The sequence below is a fragment of the Myxocyprinus asiaticus genome, chromosome 11 (assembly GCF_019703515.2).
Source record: "Myxocyprinus asiaticus isolate MX2 ecotype Aquarium Trade chromosome 11, UBuf_Myxa_2, whole genome shotgun sequence".
Classification (NCBI taxonomy): Eukaryota; Metazoa; Chordata; class Actinopteri; order Cypriniformes; family Catostomidae; genus Myxocyprinus; species Myxocyprinus asiaticus.
The window spans coordinates 35,476,044-35,497,155 of NC_059354.1; the positions used below are offsets into that span (position 1 = coordinate 35,476,044).

A 21,112-nucleotide genomic window follows, 5' to 3' on the forward strand; every position below is an offset into this window, starting at 1 on the left:
GACCCTCGTGAAATTTTTTGTTTTGTTTTCAAATGTTGATCTATTTCTTACACACACTGAGTGTTTCGCTTCAGAAGACATTAATTAATCCACTGGAGTCTTATGGATTACTTTTATGATGGCTATAAGGGCTTTTTGGAACTTAAAAAATTTGGCACCCATTCACTTGCATTTTATGGACCTACAGAGCTGAAATATTCTTCTAAAAATCTACATTTTTGTTCTACTGAAGAAAGAAAGTCACACACATTTGGGATGGCATGGGGGTGAGTAAATTTTGAAAAAATTTTCATTTTTGGGTGAACTAATTCTTTTAAAGAACGAGTCATTAGACTAGTTTCGTGATCCCTCCTTGTCCAGAGACTTATGACTAATTACTTACCATCATGTCATTCGAAACCCATGTGATTTAATTTCTACTATGGAATATAAAAGGAGACAGAATATTAGCCTCAATCACCCTTCACTTTCATTGTATGGAAAAAAGATGTAAAGAAATTTAATTGTGACTGCTTAACAATTCCCTTTGTGTTCCACAGAAGAAAGTCATACAGCTTTTGAACAACATAAGTTTGAGTAAATGGTCAAAGAATTTAAATTTTTGGGTTAACCATCCCTTAAAGACAGATATTTTAATTGATGTTTTAAATTTAAGTAGCAAAAATGAGTTAAGTTTGATTCATTTCCAGGAATCAGTTCAAACTGTCCATTTCAAGCAATCAGTTTCAAAAAAATGCAAAACAAAATTTACCCATAGTGGTAATGTGGGAACAGGCAATTTCTTCAACTTGGAATAATATAAAAGCAAATAATTAATGTAGCACTTTGTACTGGCAGAATATAATATTCTGAGATAAGCAGAACTCTCTGTGCTTTGTGTGTTTGCTAAAACCAGTTTAACATTTTGCTCAAGAGATTAAAGATGGTTAGAAATGCACGCTCAAGCATTCATAATCCTAATTGCACTTTGGGTTTAGACAGATGGGTTGTGGCAGACCTTAATCTTCATTGTTAGATTCACAATTCAGTAGAATGCATGACAGAGGACTGGACTGGGCCTCGTTTCCCAAAAGCATCGTCAGCCTAAGTAGATCGCAGTATCCATCTTACGATTCATCTGAGTTTTGTGGCCAGTTTCCCAAAAGAATTGTAACTTAAGTAGTACTTGAAAATGCTCGTAGATTTACAAGTGCTCTGGACTGCGTTTCCCAAAAGCATCGTATGCTTAAATAGATAGTAGAAACGACTGTACGAATCATCTTAGAACTAAGGACTGTTTCCCAAAAGCATCGTAAGTTAAGTAGCACTTGAAAATGGTAGTAGATCTACGAGTGCTCTGGAGTAATCGTAAAGCCGTTAAGTGCATCGTAAGGAGACAGAGTTATGAGGAAACCTGCTGGCCAACTGGCAAATCACACCAAAACCTTATGTGTGTACAATGTGACTTCAATATCAGGTTTTGTGTTTACTTTTCTTTATTTTGATTTTCAGTTCAAGTAACTTAAGATAATTCAAAAGAAAAAGAAAAAAATTAAATATGAATTAAAACAACAAATCATTTCATCATTATCATTCACAGTCATCAAATTTAAATGACTGAACACAGAAATGATTAAAAGAAGGAAAAAGAACACTTCTCTATAAGTAGTTGGTACTAACAAAGGGACAATGATTGTTGCTGGCTACTGCTGAAATGTTATGAAAATGTTATGTTTAAGAGGGAAATGGGCAGTGTGCTTCAAAGACTAGGCAAAATAGAGGAGGAACTAAAAAAAAAACGTGTCAATGACGTGCTGGCATGCATGAAAACCAGCCATGTATTGAACATGTCTTGGTTGGTCATCATGTCATCCCATGCCATCTTCCTCCTCTTCATCTTCCTTCCTGACGACCAAGGGCACTCTCACCCGCACCACAATGTTGTGCAGCATTGCTGTTACTTTTATTACAGCACAGCACATTTGTGGAGCAAAGAGAAGATCACCACAGGACTGGTGAATAGCCCGAAAGTGCAGCTTCCACCTCCCTAAAGTGCGCTCCACAAAACTACAGGCAACACAGTGAGCCTCATTGAAACCTGTGTCCCTGTTATTGGCAGAATTAGCTACAGGGGTGAACAGATATGGCCTCAGTGGGTAACCACTGTCCCCAAGCAGTCTCCACTGTCCCTGTGAGTCTTGCACCTCTTGACCCACAGATGAATTGGTGAAGATGAATGAGTCATGTGTACTTCCCAGCCACTTTGCCACTATGTCTGTGATCAAACACTTATGGTCGCAGATCACCTGGCGGTTGATAGCTGCGTAGCCTTTGCAGCATATATATACATGGCCATCCACAGATGGTGTAAGAATGGGGATCAAGGTGCCAACAATCACTCCACTGACCTGTGGTATCTGGTGATGTGTTAAAAAGTGCTTAAAGTCTTGATGCTGGGAATTCAACATGTTCAGCAGTAAGTGGAAGCAATGTGTTGGTGAGTGCTTGTACAGATCTTGACACCGATGCCTTACTTAGTCCAAGCCCATCACCAAGTACCTGGAGAAAACTGCCTGTTGCATAAAATCTCAGAGTCTCTAGAAGTTGCTCTTGGGGGGACAAGGCAAAATTCCTCCTGGTGGCACGCATCAGTTTAGGCCCAATGATATTCTGCAGTTGGACTATTTCTCCTAATGGCAGACAGTATCTCTCAACGACAACCATGTCATCCAGTATATCCAGAGGGATTTGATGCTGCCTGATGAAGGCATTTATAGTAACCATTCTGCTTTGTGGTTGTCTCTGTCTTTCTCTTTCACTCTCAGTTGAAGAACACGCTGTAAGTGCAGTCATAATTTCCTTTACAAGTCTACTGAAGTGTGACCTCTATCCTAATTTCTTATAGCAACCATGTGATTAAAGGTTATTAGACTGTGATAATATTCACATATCACACACTGCCTATCATCTTTTCCACTAATTGCATTAGGCCCTACCTTGGAGAAGGAAACTGAATGCCTGGTTTACTGAGAAATCATACTGATTATCTTTTCCTTCAATTTATTCTCTGATAGTAATGTTCATAATGACCAAAGGTTGTGCTTATTATAAATATGTATAAACAGAACAGTAATGGTAAAACTTGTCTACAATAAACTTTGTCTGCACCTGTATAAATGTATAGGCTAGATGGGGACAATATATTTGTGCTACTCTCACCCTTAATAATATACAGTTGTGCTCAAAAGTTTGCATACCCTGGCAGAAATTGTGAAATTTTGGCATTGATTTTGAAAATATGACTGATCATGCAAAAAACTTTTTTTATTTAAGGATAGTGATCATATGAAGCCATTTATTATCACATAGTTGTCTGGCTCCTTTTTAAATCATAATGATAACAGAAATCACCCAAATGGCCCTGATGAAAAGTTTACATACCCTTGAATGTTTGGCCTTGTTACAGATACACAAGGTGACACACACAGGTTTAAATGGCAATTAAAGGTTAATTTCCCACACCTGTGGCTTTTTAAATTGCAATTAGTGTCTGTGTATAAATAGTCAATGAGTTTGTTAGCTCTCACGTGGATGCACTGAGCAGGCTAGATACTGAGCCATGGGGAGCAGAAAAGAACTGTCAAAAGACCTGCGTAACAAGGTAATGGACCTTTATAAAGATGGAAAAGGATATAAAAAGTTATCCAAAGCCTTGAAAATGCCAGTCAGTACTGTTCAATCACTTATTAAGAAGCGGAAAATTCGGGGATCTCTTGATACCAAGCCACAGTCAGGTAGACCGAGAAAGATTTCAGCCACAACGGCCAGAAGAATTACTGCTTGACAGTACAGCCCAACTGTGCATATTGCCACTTATCTCAACTCTTTTATCTGAACAGTCAACCTTTCGCATGCGCGTTTGTCCGTGCACAGACAGAAAAATCTGGCTGCACGCGGACACTGTGCGCGGACGTCCGCAGACACTCCTGATGACGAAAATTACATCACGCGGACAGGTGAAGTATACTTTAGGCTTTAAGTAGCACTTAAAGCGCATCCTCGCTCGTTCATGTTAAGTGCAGTTTTGGGAAACGCACATAAATAACGTACATTTGCAGAATTGCTCGTAGAAAATGCTCTTAACTGCAAGATCGATCGTTATTGGGAATCGAGGCCCTGAACAGTAATCATTGTTTAAATTACAGATTACAGATTACATTATGGATTGCTACCGCCATTGTGTCATTCACCCAGTTATTTTGAATCCAAACTGGGATTTGTAAGTAGTAAGAAATGGAAAAAACAAGCCATCATTTTAACTCATCAACTCATGTCTTTTATGTCTGTTGTATTTTGCCATGTAAATTATATTCTTACTCTGAACTAGTATGATTATTCAGATACTAAACCACTTGTGACAACATTTCAAAAGCATGACAACATGTATACAAAAAGCTTTCTGTGCCTTAAAACTTCATGTTTTAATTGTATTTGTCGTCTTCCTTTTTTGGGATTATATAACTGAGAAAGTGTGAGCAACCACTAATGTCCGAATGGATGATATCTTGGAGATTTTTGTACTTGCAGCTAGTTCCTTTTTTGTTGTTGCAAAAAGAGGAATGTCTTTAATTCCTCATTCTTGCAGTAATTTTTTTTTTTTTGTGCTCATGTTTTTACCTACATTTACAGTAACCAGGGTTCATACAGATGCTTCAAAGTTAAATTCAAGGACTTTTCAAGCACATTTTTATTTGTTTTCAAGGACTATGCTCGAGATGTCATTAAAACTAATTCTTTATTTGTTAATTTTAAATAAAAATATCCACTCAGTTTATAAAAATAAACCACTTATTACAAGTACAACATATCTCAATGTGCATCTTTAACTACATATTCTCAGTAACAATTCTTGGTTCATTCATGATGAAATTGTTATTGTAGTGTGCTCCCTTAAAACGCACTTTGCTTTCCAACAAAAGTGAATAACTGTGTCCGTAAACAGTAGTCCATATGACTCATGTGCTGTGTACCATGTTTTCTAAAGTCACAACAGATTTATGTGAGGAACTGACCCAAATTGCAAATGGGTCATTGTCAAAAAAATTTGACTTTCCAACTTACATTCTATTGAAATTTCCCATTCAGCTCAGGTCTTTGCCCATAAATGCTGAGGGTACACATTTTGTAACATGTTGACATTATTTTTATTCATAAAGAACAACTTGGCTGTTCTTTCTTTCATTATTTAATTTTGTTTCACGAAGCAAGTTAACACTTAAAATATGAATTAATAACTTTTTAACATGCTGGGAAAAATCACTATATGCATATTTAAGCAGCCTCTGAAAATATTTTTAAAACTTAAAAAAGTTTTAACATTGATAACACCAATGTCATGAAATTAAGGGACAAACATTCTTTTTAAATTATTTATTTGTTTTGCTTTTTTGCACACTTGTTAGGCCTTGCACTAATGCTTCTATTAAAAATAAGTACAAAATAAATACACAAATAACTTTAAATGTCATAGAAGTCGTGTAACGGATGAAGGGGACAAGGATTTTTTTTTTTTTCAGGCAATTGATTTCAAATATATTTTCTAAAAAAAAAAATCAAAAGAGTCAAGCCATTTCATATCATTAAAGGTTAGGTTATAGAATACCTTTTATTTTTTCGCTATTAAAAAGCTATTTCATGACTAAAGTCAAGGGACATTTTTGTCAACATATTTTGATATTGACCCAAATGTTGTCAGAAATAACCTATTTTGTGAGACACAAAGCTGTCTTTACACCAGGGGGCACTAGACGGCACAAAACTGAATCCTCCATTGATCTGCATTCAAATCTCAGAACATTTTACATCTAATTGTTTCACTCTAGAGACTCATTTTTAATTAAAACTGATCGTTGCAAGAATTTATACTTGTTAAATCCGCCACAGCAGTATCTATAAAATATATATTTTCAAAATCCTCCAGTAACAATTGATTGTGATTGGCCCCATTCTGAACAGCGCTGCCAGCTTCAGCAGCGGTCTAGTGGTCTGTCCTCGTGTTTTCCTGAGAATAAATAAATTTAATTTATTAAATTATTTAAGCAACATATGTTACGTTTTTCTATAATTCAAGCACTTTTTAAGCACCGCTTGGTAAAAATGGCTATTTTCAAGGGTTTTCCAGGACTTAAATTTGAAAGACAAATCCGAGTACTTCAAGCACCTTGTACAAACCCTGAAAAACTAATATATTTAACTCTCAAGCATCAACACCTCAAAGTGAACCTGAAATTATGAGTAATTACATTAGATAGAGATTCATGTTTTGTAGAAGACGGATAACTACCCATTTTGTCTTTTGCTAATAATAATCCATTCTTTGCAAAGTTTTGTTAATGGATGACAATCCATCAAGGGAGAGTCTTTAAGCGTAGAGTTAGTTGGTTCTTTGATTATGTGAAATTATTTTTCTATGAATGATGCTCCGAGTCAGATTTTCTCTCTTCCAAAGTTTAATGCAATACGGCCAGGAAAGATCTCATCAGAAGTCTCAAGACAAAGGTTACTTTCTCTTATATATCTTCTTAACATCAGTAAAATGGTTGTGGCAAAATACTATAATTGGTCAGAACAATCTCATTTTCTTATTTGGTGGTTTGTATTTGTTACATATTTACTGAACGTCAAGGCTGAATGATGCTCATCTCTCTCCTTGTGCTCAGTCACCCTTATTTGAGAATTCTCAGTACTTTAAGTCAAATTAAACTACCTATTTGAGAAGTGGGAGTTGGTCAAGTGGATAAAGATAAATCGTTGTTTACTTTCAGAAAAATAAGTAGGGTGAGCACGTGGTGTCATAGTCAATGTTGTACTGATGACAGATCCACAAAAAAGCCTAACCTGTATTCTCAAACGTAGAGTACCATGTCACTTTTCTTGAAATTTATTTAAATATCTTGGTTCATTTAAAAACTTGGCAATTCTTAAATAACATTTGAAAAGTGTTCTACGTTTCTAAATACATAGACATTTCTTGTTCAAAGACATCACAAAATCAACACAGTTATCAAATTAACATGTTAAGGATTCCATTCTCCAGAAAGAATAACATTTCTCAATTAAAAGGCAAGACTTTTTCTGAATTCTCTACTTTGCCCTAATCTCTGATAGGAAAATATCTTTCAGTTCCTCTTTTCAATTCCTGTCAGTTCCTGCTTAAAAGTAGCCTAAAAGCATAATGCAGCCACCACCATGCTATATTTTGACTTTGCAACAGAGCAGAAAAAGAACAAATATGTACATGCCATTTCCAGTACTACTACACAGTTTCACTGCCAGCATAATATTAAAGCTTTAACGCTCTGCCGTTCACATTATATGCATGCAATTTTCAGAAATGTGACTGGTATTGTAACATTGCTTCTGTTTGGGATTGTTTGATCCCTGCAAAAACATGGTAGAAAACAGTAAAACAAAACCTAGAAACAATTCTGCATACAGCAGGTGATAAGAAAGACTAATATAATCATGAGATGACACTTTTTGCACCCTAAATTTGAGCTGTTGCCTTCAAGATGGTGCCAAATACTTCATCTAATGGCACCTCATATTGCAGACAGACACTTGTGAAATATGAGGCTGTACTGAATAAGATGAAATCTTTGGGACAAGATTGAATACCACCTACTCAAGTGACCTGGTTAAATAATCAGGTTTTATTCCAGTGTATCTTCTGAAAGCTTTATATTCTTTATCTTATATTCATATTTGTCACCTTAAGGAGCTATTTCTACCTGATGTAACCCTTAAATTTATATCTGATCTAATTTTGTTGGTGTAACCTAATGTAGTCAGGTTGATTCAGTCATCTAAAATACATAAATGGAGAATGTTTGAGGCACTTTATCAAGTTTTTCATGTTTACAGTCTTCTGTTCTCAAAAGATTAGGAAAAGTCAATAAGCACCGAATCAACTAAAATTAATCAAAGTAGTTGTTGTATAAAAAAGGGCATTGGGACATCCATTGATGTCTTAAATACATGTCCTATACACAATGTGTGCATATTGTCATGATAAACTGGACAGGAGCCATCAGTGTTCTTTTTTTTTTTTAAACCATCACAGTGTCTAGCTTGTTGTATACCAATGGATTGGTGCATATATGGATTCCTTTAAAGTAAAAAAAAAAAATTAAATAAAATGCTATAGAAATACTGTTATGCAGAAATACATTTAGTATTAAATGCAAGAACAAGTGGTGTAATCCAAAGGTGGTGATAAACGGGGCCTGGGTAGCTCAGCGAGTATTGACGCTGACTACCACCTCTGGAGTCGCGAGTTCGAATCTAGGGTGTGCTGAGTGACTCCAGCAAGGTCTCCTAAGTAACCAAATTGGCCCGGTTGCTAGGGAGGGTAGAGTCACATGAGGTAACCTCCTCGTGGTCACTATAATGTGTGGTTCTCTCTCTTGGTGGGGCGCGTTCTGAATTGTGCGTGGATGCCGTGGAGAATAGCGTGAAGCCTCCACACGTGCTATGTCTCCGCGGTAACGCGCTCAAGTCACGTGATAAGATGCGCGGATTGACGGTCTCAGAAGCGGAGGCAACTGAGATTCGTCCTCCGCCACCCGGATTGAGGCGAAGTCACTATGCCACCACGAGGATTTATTGGGCATTCCAAATTGGGGAGAAAAAAAAAAAAAAGGTGGTGATAAACATCTGGAGTTTACATGGTTGTAATATGAGCTCTTATGGTTGTCTCCAGTTTGACAAAAAACCCACAGTGGTTTAGTTGTAGTGGACCACTATGAAGTTCCATAACCACCCTGACTCTCAGTCAAAAGACTAGGACCAAAACTCAACAACTGTCTTATGCAAGAACAAAAACAATAAAAAAGAATAAAATTTCCTGTTTATTTAAGTCACTGTCCCTTCAAAATCTCTGAAAATCTGAAAATAGAATTCCACAGTTCTGCGTTACACATAAGCAAAGCATATTCCTAAATGAGGAGAAACGCTAAAAACAATTCCACACACCGCAATAAACAGATAAGTAGCTTGCTTCTCAGGTGGTCACGTAAATAAATCTTCAAGCTAACAAAGTTCAGTATTCATTGCTACTTGACGACAATACATTTAAAATTAGACAAACTTTGGCATAACCTGTCACAACAGGAGAAACTTTCAAACAAAAAAAAACTCGCAAAAGCATTTAATTTTCCTAGTGGGAGTTGCTGTACAAAAATAATATCTCCCTACAATGATATTTGCATTTTCTGGAATTATAATTGTCCTAAGAAATAGCAAAATTTTGGAGTGGATTAGCGAGTAGGAAAAAAAATGAACACAGAGCTGATTTTTTTTTCCGTTTGATCGGAGCCACTGATCTGGTGGTCACTGGAGGCAAAGACATAATGAGTTTTAAAAAACATTGCATTCTTTTATCACTTTTAGCCCTCAGTGGATATAGAGCATCTCGTGTCAAAATCCTGTCAAAACCAGTCAGCGCAGCTACAGTTTTAGGACTGGGTGGCTTGGAGTGAGGTGTATTACAAAAGATGATTATGAACTGAGATTTAAGGCTTGTGAGTGAATGAGTGAATCACTTTATAAAGGGTGGAGAGGGTTGTAGTCTTATGGGGCTTTTCCACTGCACGGTACGGCTCGACTCGCTTTTTGGGGGTATTCCACTGTGGATAGTACCTGGTACTTTTTTTAGTACCACCTCGGTCGGTAGAGTCGAGTCGAACCGTAACGTGCAGTGGAAAAGTGCCATTATATTCTACACATTCTGAAGCTTCATGGATTCTTTTGGCCAGCTGTACGAATCCAGGGTAAAAGAGTCATAGTCAGAGTTGTAGACATGGGACAAAACAAAGGCCTCTTTATCTTTGGGTTCAGGGTACCAGGAGGCAATGCCCTGTTTGTATGCATGGTCCACAATCTGAAAGAAAAGTGGTTTTGGGAGAGAAGGAAAAAACAGCTTTACAATTTAATACTCGATACAAGCATCAAATGCTTATCGTTTTACTGTCACATCCATTTCTTGACCTGATAGCTCTTACAACCTACTGTACTGAATTAATACATCTCTTAATATAGCATGGCCTCATTTCACATTTTTCATGGGTGCTGAAATGTAGACTTGGCTAAGACTTCATTTGCATATTGGAACAGTTACTGACCTTAACAGCAATTTTGAAGGACACTTCTCTGATGGTGTTCAGAGGGGGGTACAGTCTACCCTCAGCCAGATTCTCCTCTGTAACCATGTTGGCTATTGCCTAAAGGGGAAATCGGAGATGCCTTCATATCAGCTGTTCAACTCAATGATTTGGTATCTTAGGTTTCACACTGTAAATAAGTTTGTGGTCAAGGTGTTTTGTGTTGAAGCACACAGTCACGTTTACGTTACATTTCCTGTACATTACAGTTACTGTGAGAACGCATTTACCTCTGCTGTGGTAAGAAAAATATCATCAGAGATGTGGCGCACACCACAGGCGATGACTCCCAACGCCACTCCAGGAAACACATAGGCATTGTTTCCCTGGCCGGGGTAGAAGGTGCGTCCATCTGCCAAAGTCACCTTTTTAAAGGGACTTCCGCTGGCAAATATGCCCCTTCCCTGTGACACACACACACACAACTATTTAGAGCATAAAGGCTAGCTTGAAACTGCTATAGGCTGTTGCAAGATCAGTCTGTTCCTGACATGACGGTGTTAGTCAACACCCCTCTCAAGCACTGTTTTATTAGTTTGTTCTGAGTGCAAATCAGAGTGTATACCTCAGTGAGCTGGTAGCATTGCTCTGCTGTGCATTCAGCTTTGCTTGTGGGGTTGCTGAGGGCAAAAATGATAGGTTGTTCATTGAAAGTGGCCATGTTCTTGATGATCTTTTCAGTGAAGGCACCTCCAATTGCAGCCACACCTGTAGATGGAATTATAGACACCAAACTTTACACCAAAAACATTCAAACAGCATGAAATAATAGCATTTGGGATAAGAACAACATCAAATACATTCCATCTAACAGTAATTTAAACAGTTCAGCTAATTGGGGCCCCCTAGTGGCTTTACTATGTCATTCTTGCAGGATAAACAAACACATTTAGTAATTATTGTTATTATTATTATTATTGTGTCTTTTGCATTCTGCAATGAAAATCATAATCAATATCTAATAATTACTTAAAGGGATAGTTCACCCAAAAATTAAAATTCTTTCATAATTTACTCACCCTCATGCCATCCCAGATGAGTATGACTTTCTCCTGCAGAACACAAAGATTTTTAGAAGAATATCTCAGCTCTGTAGGTCCATACAATGCAAATTAATGGTGGCTAGAACTTTGAAGCTCAAAAAAGCACACAAAAGCGGCATAAAATCAATCCATACAACTCCAGGGGTTTAATCCATTCAGAAGCAATATGGAAGGTGTGGGGTTTTTTTAATATATATATATATTTTTTTTTTTTAAATTAAAATAAAAAAAAATCATTCAATATTAAAGTCCTTTTTTACTACAAATCTCCACTTTCACATTCTTCAGTTTTTTGGCGATTCGCATTCTTCGTGCATATCGCCACCTACTGGTTGGGGCTGGTCAAAGGTGGAGATTTATAGTAAAAAAAAAGTACTTTATTTGTTTTTCACCTACACCTATCATATTGCTTCTGAAGACATGGATTAAACCACTGGAGTTGTATGGATTATTTTTATGCTTCCTTTATATGCTTTATGGACCTTCAGAGTTCTGGCCACCATTCACTTGCATTGAATAGATCTGACAACAGATCTGAGGTATTCTTCTAAATCTTCATTTGTGTTCTGCAGAAGAAAGTCATACATATTTGGGATGGCATGAGAGGGAGTAAATGATGAGAGAACTTCCATTTTTGTGTGAACTATCCCTTTAATCTGTTTAACTCATTGGACAAGAACATACTGCAAAGTTTTGGGAGTAATAACCATTTTTAAATGCTGGAGTGAATCCCCTAGTTTGTACCCACAGAACAATAATTATGATTGTCTGTGTTTAATTCTCTTTGGATACAATAAATTTAGACATTATTTTAAATCTACTGATTTACTCTCACTCTTGGATACATGTTCACACCTGATCTCAGATCACCTCTGGCTTTAATGGAAAGTCATTACAGCATATCTTAGGCAACTATTTCTTGCCTTTTACTTTCACCTATTCACTTTAAATGCTCCTGTTGTGTGACAAATGAATAACGTACAAAATATTTCATGTAGTCTCTCAATTTATGGGATCATAAGAGCAGCATGCCTAATAATAATAATAAAAAAAAATTGCAAAAGGCTGTTTAAAATTTAGTTAGATGGAATATAGCATGTTGCATGGCATGAATAATTTCCAGAAGTATTTCATGTCAACTACTTACGGCATACAAAATGGGATTCAACTGCAGTGTGTATGTGGCCTGAGGTAGTCCTTACCAATGATAGCTGTGGGCTTAACAGTTTCCACTACTTCCTCCAGAGTCTTTATGTGTGGATGCTCATGGGCAAATTCCTCCTTCTCATGGTTCAGATGGCTTCTGCCCTAAAGACCAGAATGACACAAAAAAAGAAATCATCATTTAACAGAAAGGAGGTGTTCCAATACAGTTAATGGCTTTAATTTACAGTATGCACTGACATTTTCCATTAAGCCCACATAAGTGTGTATATTCAGGTGTCGAGTAGGAGGACAAAACCAGCTTGTAAGAAAGAAAGGCTAAAAAAGGCAAGTTAGTGTGGGGTTGATTGTTACCTTCACAATTAGGCCTTTGGAATCCACCATCCAAATCCTCTTAACAGCCTCAGCATGAGATACACCCTCCTTGGCCATTGCCATGATCAGTAAGTGTGCAATTCCCAAGGCAGCCTGGTCACATGACAAACCAAGACCACATCTATTTATCATGGAATAGCTGAAGGAGGATAGCACAAGTAGCTTTACAATGTTGTTTAATGGTTGTTTATATTTGCTAATACACAGTAAAACACTCTGCATTACCTCTCCTGCTCCCTGAAATACAAACTTGTGGTCAGAGAGTTTATTCTTTGTGATCTTCAGAGCAGCAAGGACCCCAGCAACGGCAACTGAAGCTGTGCCTGAAAAATGTAGAGGAAGAGAGAATGCAAACACTGTTAAGAAGGATTGCAGAATTTATTTTTGTTCAGATGAAGTCAAACAGCGCTTTGACAAAGATGCAACTACCCTGTTTGATGTAGTTTGAAACGTGTGTTTTACACTATAGTTTGATTTTGTAATGTGCATACTTACCTTGGATATCATCATTAAAAGTGCAATAACGGTTGCGGTATTTATTGAGAATACGAAAGGCATTGCTGTTGGCAAAATCTTCAAACTGGATGAGACAATTCATCCCGTACCTGAATCAAAAGATATAAACCAATCAAAAAATATTTGATGCATTTCAGCATTACACACATTGAAGCTGAAATGTGTAATTCTGCACCATTAGCAGTAATGAACTGAATTGCAAAAATAATGACTGTTTCAAACACTCCTGTCTGCCATTAATAAAAAAAACTGTAAAAAAAAAAAAAAAAAAACTAACCCGACCCAAAACTCACACCACTGGTTGAGCCAACGTTGTTAAGTTGGGCCATTCTGACACATAAACTAACAGACTGCAACCCTGTTTGGTGCCACTAGTGGTGTAGAAATTATACACTGCACCTTTAAGAACGTTTTTACGTACTTGTCTGTGACAGCTTGCATGAACTCATCTATGAGGTCATCATATTCTTTGCCCCTGACTCTTTTGTGCTTTAAGCCGATGTACAAGGGGTCATCCAAGAGGGTCTAAGCAAAAACAAAGAGATGTGTTAAAAAAAAAAACAAAAAAAAAAAAAAAAAAACAACAGGGTTAAAAACAGGGATGACAAAGTTAGTAAAATGTATAAATCCTAAAAACAAACTGTGAAATTTTACTTCATATTATACTTGTCATCATATAACAATCCTGTTGTTATACCTGATTATCAGTGCCCACATCTAGCAGCACAGGCAGGCACTGCTGGGGTGGCACTCCTCCACATGCTGTATACAGAGCCAGCTTGCCTACTGGGATGCCCATGCCATAACTCCCCAGGTCTCCTAATCCCAGAATTCTCTCTCCATCCGTCACCACAATGGCCTATTAATGCACATACGTAAAATGAAATGTTCATCGAGTGGCAACGGAAGACACCATGACTCTTTGTCACTCTCTACTTACCTTAATGTTTTTCTCCGACCAGGAGTTTAGCATGGTGGCGATATGGCCCTTGTCATGGATAGTGATAAACAGTCCTCTTTAAAAAAAAAAAAAAAAAAAAAAAAGCAGTCATTCAATCCATTCGACATGAGTGGTTTACTTCATGTCTTCTGAAGCAATATGGTCGGTTTTGGGGTCAAGATTTATAGTGAAAAAAAGTGTTACATTATGGTCTGTTTCTCACCCAAAACCGATCGTTTCGCTTCAGATGACATGGATTTAACCACTCGAGTTTTATGGATTATCTTTATGCAGCCTTTATTTCCGTTTTGGGCCCCATTGACTTGCGTTGTATGGATATAAACATCCTATCTTCTTCAAAAAAAAATCGTCACTTGTAGAAGAAATTCATACGAGTTTGAGATGGCACAGGGGTGAGCAAATGATGAGAGAATTGTCAATTTTGGGTGAACTATTCCTTAACTGGCTGGACTGGTTTTAGTGTTTATTAAGCCGACTCTGCATTGGCTTGGCCAAACAAGTGGCCCCAAGGGCAAAGCAGGCATTTGTCTTACCTTGGTCTTCTGAATGCAAGGCCATACTGTTGGCAGGCCAGGCCCACAGTAGGAGTGTAAACAATAGGCATGAATTCCTCAATGTCAGAGGTCAACACACGATAGAAAAGTTTTTCATTCCTGTCCTGCAGGGTCATCAGCAATATGTATCTGCAGGGTTGGAGAGAGCAGAGATAGAGTAGAAAAGATTATATTGGTTGTCAATGGGAAATGGACCAGCAAAAGAAAACAGCAAAGAACTTTTGTGAAATATGTACAGTGGCCACAAAAAGTATTTGGACACTTAAAGGGATAGTTCACCCAAAAATGAAAATTCTCTCATTATTTACTCACCCTCTTGATATTCCAGGTGTGTATGACTTTCTTCACCAGAACACATTTGAAGAAAAATATCTTGGCTCAGTAGGTGAATGGAGAGTTCTCTTTGAAGTTCCAAAATCACAGACAGTCAGCATAAACATCACCAATATGACTCCAGCGGTTAAATGAATGTCTTCTAAAGCAATACGATCACTACTGGTGCAAAAAATAAATAAATCTATATTTAAGTACTTTTTAACTATAATCCAACGTTTCTGGGAGGGTGGAGTCCAAGCAGTCTCTCGTGTGACGTATTTGCGTTGCCATGATGCAGAGGTAATCTCACTTTCTCCACTCGGTTGAGACATCCAGGATAAGCACACAAACGCACCATTGTGAGTAAAGAAACAGATAAACCAAAACAGATCTAAACCAAAACCAACCAAGCTAGTGTACAGCGTTCCTCCTCCTCACTTGTATACAGCGCTGCTCTTCCAGCAGTGACTCACGTAACTCAGTTCTCGCGTGTTTCAAATGCCAATGCGATTACGTCACACGCACGTACCGCTGCTGACCGGAAGCATGATTTAGAGACACAGTTAAAAAAGTACTTAAATATTTATCTTTTTCGCACCAAACGTGCTCATGTCGCATTAGAAGACATTAATTTAACAGCTGATGTCGTATGGATGACGTTTATACTGACTGTCTGTGAGTTTTTGGAGCTTCAAAAGAGAAATTTCCATTCACTTGCATTTTAAGGACCAACTGTGCGAAGATATTTTTCTTCAAATGTGTTCTGGTGAAGAAAGTCAAACATACCTGGGATATCATTAAGGGGGATGTAAATAATGATAAGACTTTTCATTTTGGGTGAACTATCCCTTTAAGACACGCTTAATGCATGAATGTTATTTCATTAGAAATGACTCTGCTAGTGCATCCGTATGAACAGACTTCCAAGGGAAATGACTTCATCCATCCACCAAAACATCAGTAGTTTGGGACCAGTTGGTTAAACTATTATAAAAATATCTTTAAAAAAAATTGAAAAAGGTCTCATTTGCTTCTCACAAGCCACATGGTTTTATATTTTGTGAAATATCACATGAAATTCATACATATTTAAGTTTGGGTTTAGTGTCGTCCAAATACTTTTTGGGGCCAATTAATTCTGTCATTGTGTTTTAATCAAGGTTGTAAAAACGGTCCAGTTTACTTGTCAAGAGGGTTACTGCGTGTCTCGTAACTCTTCATGACACGAAGTACTTGGACATCCTGAGAGAGGAAACATGGAGGCAGCAGGCCGTGGATACCCAGCTGTAACCTCTCCTCCAGGGTGAACGCCATGCCCTGTAAAGCAGCACAATTAACAACACATGACAGCTGCTATTACCAATAAAAAATAAAATGCACACTCCTTCCACAGTCTGAAATGAATAAAAATTATCACCCTGCAACTGGGTCTGCCTCCAGGCAAGCTCCCATCTTAGGGTAGATACATCACATGTTGGATCTATTTATTTCTGACCAATGGGAAGTGAGCATGACCACCCTCCCCTGTTAGATTCTCCACTCGCTATGTTTATGTCTAACAGTTTCCATTCATTTCTGGCTGTAAAGGCAAGTTCTAAAGTTCTCTCACAACAAATTATATTTATTTTCCATCCCATATTTATCTCATCCCAGCTCGTAAGTCCTCACAAACAGGACGTAGATTGAAAGCGAAAGTAACATTTAAATGGACACATTTCCCTGACCCAGCCAAAACTGCTTTGAAAAAATCCTGAGTCATATCCTGCAACCTTACATTCATTTTTAGATGCCCAAGCCTCCAAAAGACACAAACCCCTTATTATGGATGTTCAGAGGTCTACAGCATTTCCATTACAATTCAAAACCCTGTTGGAGCTCTACATTGTCACAGTTCTTGAAATATTCGAGTTTCAATTCATTCTAACGGCATGAAATTACTAAACTTTGTGTGACTTTCTTCTGTTGAACACAAACAAAGATTTTAGGAGAATATCTCAGCTCTGTAGGTCCAAACAATGCAAGTGAATAGTGGCCAGCACTTTGAAGCACATAAAAGCAGCATTAGTAATCCATACGACTCCAGTGGTTTAATCCATGGCTTCAGAAGTGATATGATAGTTGTGAGAAAAGATCAATATTTCAGTCCTTTTTTACTATAACTTCTCATCCCTGCCCAGTGGGTGGCGATATGTACGAGGACTGCAAATCGGCAAAAACAAAAGAAGAATGGGGAAGTGAAAGTGGACATTTACAGTATAAAAGGAATTTAATATTAATGTTTCTCACCCACACCTATCGTATCGCTTCTTAAGACATAGATAAAACCACTGGAGTCGTGTGGATTACTTTTATGCTGCCTTCATATGCTTTTCGGAGCTTCAAATTTCTAGTCACCATTCACTTGCATTGAGTGGACCAACAGAGCGGAGATATATTTTTAAAAATCCTTGTTTGTTTTCAGCAGAAGGAAGAAAGTCATACACATCTGTGATGGCACGAGGGTGAGTAAATGAAGAGAGAATTTTCACTTTTGGGTGAACTATTCCTTTATAATGTCATCAAGTGACGTGGCACCCAAGCCAGACTTTGCATGCAGTTTAAGGATCTCATAATGTCACTTTTATATGCTGTTATCTGTGAGGACTTTGGCATTAATACATGTTAGGAAATCAAATCTAAGCACCCGCTGCTGACAATGCAATACCTCCTGGGTCACGCAGAACATTTCTTCAGCAATTATCTATACATCAAATGACTCGCACTGTCCCAGAATCTGAGTTTTGGCCTGACTATACTTACCTTGTTTAAGTGAGGGTTCCTGGTGATGTCATAGCCACGCTTTTTGGTGATGACAGAGCCCTTGGAGCTCACACCTGAGTGACAGCCCCTCACAGCCCCTATGAGATCAGCAGACTGGGCACAGGAGAAAACCCTGCACAGTGACAGCACACTCTTACTCGAGAGAGAGTTCATGATTCCTGTAAAGTGGGAGAATTAAGATTAATTTAGGGCATGTCCCTGATGAAAATGAACTATGGTAATAGAATACTATATTTGATTACCACTACTACAGTAAAACTGTGGCAACCTGGAATTAGACACCAATGTCATAAAAAAAAAGAAAAGAAAATGACAAGGATTATGAAAGCTCCTTTCACATTTTAAATGGCTTTCTGTGTTAGTGCATTGTCATTTTTCTGTAGTATCAATAATTGTAATATTTTGGAAGACACTGTGGTTATCATGGTCATTTGTTGCATGGTAAAGGAGCATCACGGTGCAGCAAAGAAACATGACTAATTACAGCCCTTGCAAGTTCGTCCTCTCACACTGTAAACAAAGCCTTTGTGTAGAACATAAATAGCTGCATGTTCAGCAAATATTCGGTGAATGCAATGCATTATGATGCGCAGATATTCACCAATGTTATTCATTTCAAACAGCGTGTGTTTTAGGCCAACTGAACATTATGGAGAGGTTCAGTGTTCTATTATAAGACATGTCTGTTTCTAAGCAAAAGCACGTACCTGAGAACAGCTTGAATCAATCCAGCGGCGGGCTCTGTTTCACTAAGTTTAATTCAAACGCTGAACTGCTGCTGCCTGTCTCCCCTCCTTAACACCGGCGTTATCTGCGGATGATGATGTTGCAATGGTCTGATAAAAACTCTCCAGGTTTATTTGACTGACACTTTCGCTTCCCTACGCTCTCGCCTTTGTCCCGCCCCTTTTGAGCAAAACTAGCCAATAGGATGAGGCGATGCGTGTGACGAAGAGTCCAAATAAAAGAAAAAGATTTGTAGGCCGCTCTCTCCTTATCTACAAGAACGCATTTTTTGTTTCGTTTGTTAAAACGTTTGCCCGCCATGTACTTAAACGCAATAAAAACAGTAATTTTATAGCGGGCGTTTCAATAGTGTGACTGAGTTGCTAATTCAGCAAGGTAACATTAGTTTTAAGTTCGACATTCGTTGGATAGTCGGTTTCTTTTTCCCGCGCTCTCTTCAGTCGACAATATTACAGAGATATCATTAGCACACTTGGTTTAAAGGGTGTATAACTATACTATGTTGGTGTGGCTGTAAAATTATGCCTGAAAATGCTCCGAAGCTCTTTGACTGCCTAGCGGATGTAAGGGACCATCTGAAAACTCCAACCAATACGCTAAAACATAGAAGTCCACTTATTCATTCAGTTGACCTGCAAATTATTCATGAAAAATAAAGTAATATACATTTTCACATTCAGAATGTTGTAGTAACTTCCCAGAGGATAGACGTACTTACTACCGGTGAGATTGTTACAGTACGATCAATTATATGAGTACAGTAATCAATTATTTTAGAAAAATCACTAAAATTCACCAAAATGATATTTTCTCATTCTAAAGGTTGCTTTTAGTGTATAAATTACTGTACTCATATAATTGATCATACTGTAACGATCTCACCTGTAGTAAGTCTGTCTATCCTCTGGGAAGTTACTACAACCTTTAAAATGTGAAAATATCATTTTGGTGAACTATAGTGTGTGGCGTTTTCAGACGGTCCCTAACTCGCCGTAAGCTAATATCTACCGAATATCGAATTTAAAACCAATTTTACCCCGCTTACTAATTCACGATGCTTGAAGATGTTTTAATAAACTTTATTTTTGGTTGTTTGGTCAGTCTTGTATAAATATATAAGATGCACCAGATACCCAATAAACTGCATATGCTTCTAATAAGAACTTATAGTATTTTGTTTCGTGTATATAGCATTATTTAATAATATAATAACAATATTAACGATAAGAAATATCTAGGTTATCTAAGGAATATTTTGTGTTTAATACAAGTTAAGCTCATTCGACAGCATTTGTGGCATAATACTGATTACCACAAAATTAATTTTAAATTGTCCCTCCTTTTCTTTAAAAAGAAAAAGGAAAAAAAAAAAAAAAAATCTGTGTTACAGTGAGTCACTTACAATGGAAGTGAATGGGGCCAATCCGTAAACATTAAAATACTATTTCAAAAGTATAGCCACAAGACATAAACAATATGTGTGTTATGATTTTAGTGTGTTAGTCACTTACTAACCTTTTCTGTGTAAAATTCTAGCCAATTTTACAACTTCGTCACCATGACAATGTAATTTCAACAAACACTAAAGTCTTAAAATGGCTGTAAAATTATCATTTAACAAACTTTACAGCTCAAATAATACACAAGGTTTAACAGAATAATTAATGTAAGTGCTTTTATAAAACTACAAGCTTCACATTTCTGCCTTTAAACCCTCCAAAACTTGGATTGTAGCCTAAGTGTCTCACAATAACCTCGATTTTTTTTAAAGAAAAGAACAGACAAGTCTAAATTATTTTTTGTGGTAATCAACATTATGCCACAAATGCTGTCGACTGAGCTTAACTTGTATTGAACACAGAATATTCCTTTAAGCATAATTATAAACATTATAATTATTATAAAAAATATAATTTAAAAAGGATTATTAATAATACAATTAATAAGAATAATAAATAATAAAATAGCATTTATGAACATGTCAGTAAAATTTGATTAAGAAAGTCTAGGCATTTTTTGGAAAAACCTGCTGAATATGTGCAGGAAGGTTTTCAAACAGCTGTTCCAAGATAAAAATCTGTAAAAGAAACTTTATTTCCATTTCCAGCCAGTGTCTAGAGCAATTTTAGCACAAGCCAATACAAAGACCTGGAAAGCTTTTCTCTTTGAATTGGATGGTACAGCTTGTAGGCTACAAAGATTTTAGTGTTATTGTTTTTTTTATGCAACTAATAAAAACAAATTGTGCTCATACAGAAACAGTTACTTTCCTCCGATAAACCTTGTATTTGGTGACAGTAGAGGTCGACCGATATATGGTTTCACCAGTTAACCCGATTTTTGGAACTATCGGTTTTTGGCAAAAATCTATTCCGATAGTTGCCTTTGCTGGTAGTTTTGTTTTTATTATTCCTCCAT

General features: G+C 37.2%; 1 protein-coding gene across 2 annotated transcripts; it reads right to left on the reverse strand.

Moving 5' to 3' along the window:
- Nucleotides 1-8,871: 8,871 nt before the first annotated feature.
- Nucleotides 8,872-19,302, reverse strand: LOC127448542 (NADP-dependent malic enzyme-like). Of its 2 annotated transcripts, XM_051711171.1 has the most exons (15): nt 18,655-19,280; nt 17,927-18,105; nt 16,311-16,444; nt 14,792-14,941; nt 14,238-14,313; nt 13,995-14,156; nt 13,719-13,822; nt 13,277-13,386; nt 13,007-13,104; nt 12,761-12,874; nt 12,445-12,550; nt 10,765-10,907; nt 10,430-10,603; nt 10,161-10,259; nt 8,872-9,919 (listed from the first exon to the last, which is right to left on the reverse strand). In XM_051711171.1, exons 2-15 carry the CDS (start codon nt 18,098-18,100, stop codon nt 9,758-9,760), a joined length of 1,806 nt encoding a protein of 601 aa, XP_051567131.1. In that variant the 5' UTR covers nt 18,101-18,105; nt 18,655-19,280; the 3' UTR covers nt 8,872-9,757. The 2 variants fall into 2 exon arrangements, with proteins under 2 accessions (XP_051567131.1, XP_051567130.1); XM_051711170.1 differs by having other exon boundaries at nt 12,761-13,104; nt 18,655-19,302.
- Nucleotides 19,303-21,112: the final 1,810 nt, after the last annotated feature.

What these genes read in the sequence shown, in the direction of transcription:
- LOC127448542 (XM_051711170.1), bottom strand. Translation starts at nt 18,100, where the DNA reads ATGAACTCTCTCTCGAGTAAGAGTGTGCTGTCACTGTGCAGGGTTTTC. An exon ending in CTTGCATTCAGAAGACCAAG is followed by an intron (nt 14,314 to 14,791) that starts GTAAGACAAATG and finishes TTTTTTTTAAAG; the next exon opens with AGGACTGTTTATCACTATCC. An exon ending in GGTCGGAGAAAAACATTAAG is followed by an intron (nt 14,157 to 14,237) that starts GTAAGTAGAGAG and finishes GTGCATTAATAG; the next exon opens with GCCATTGTGGTGACGGATGG.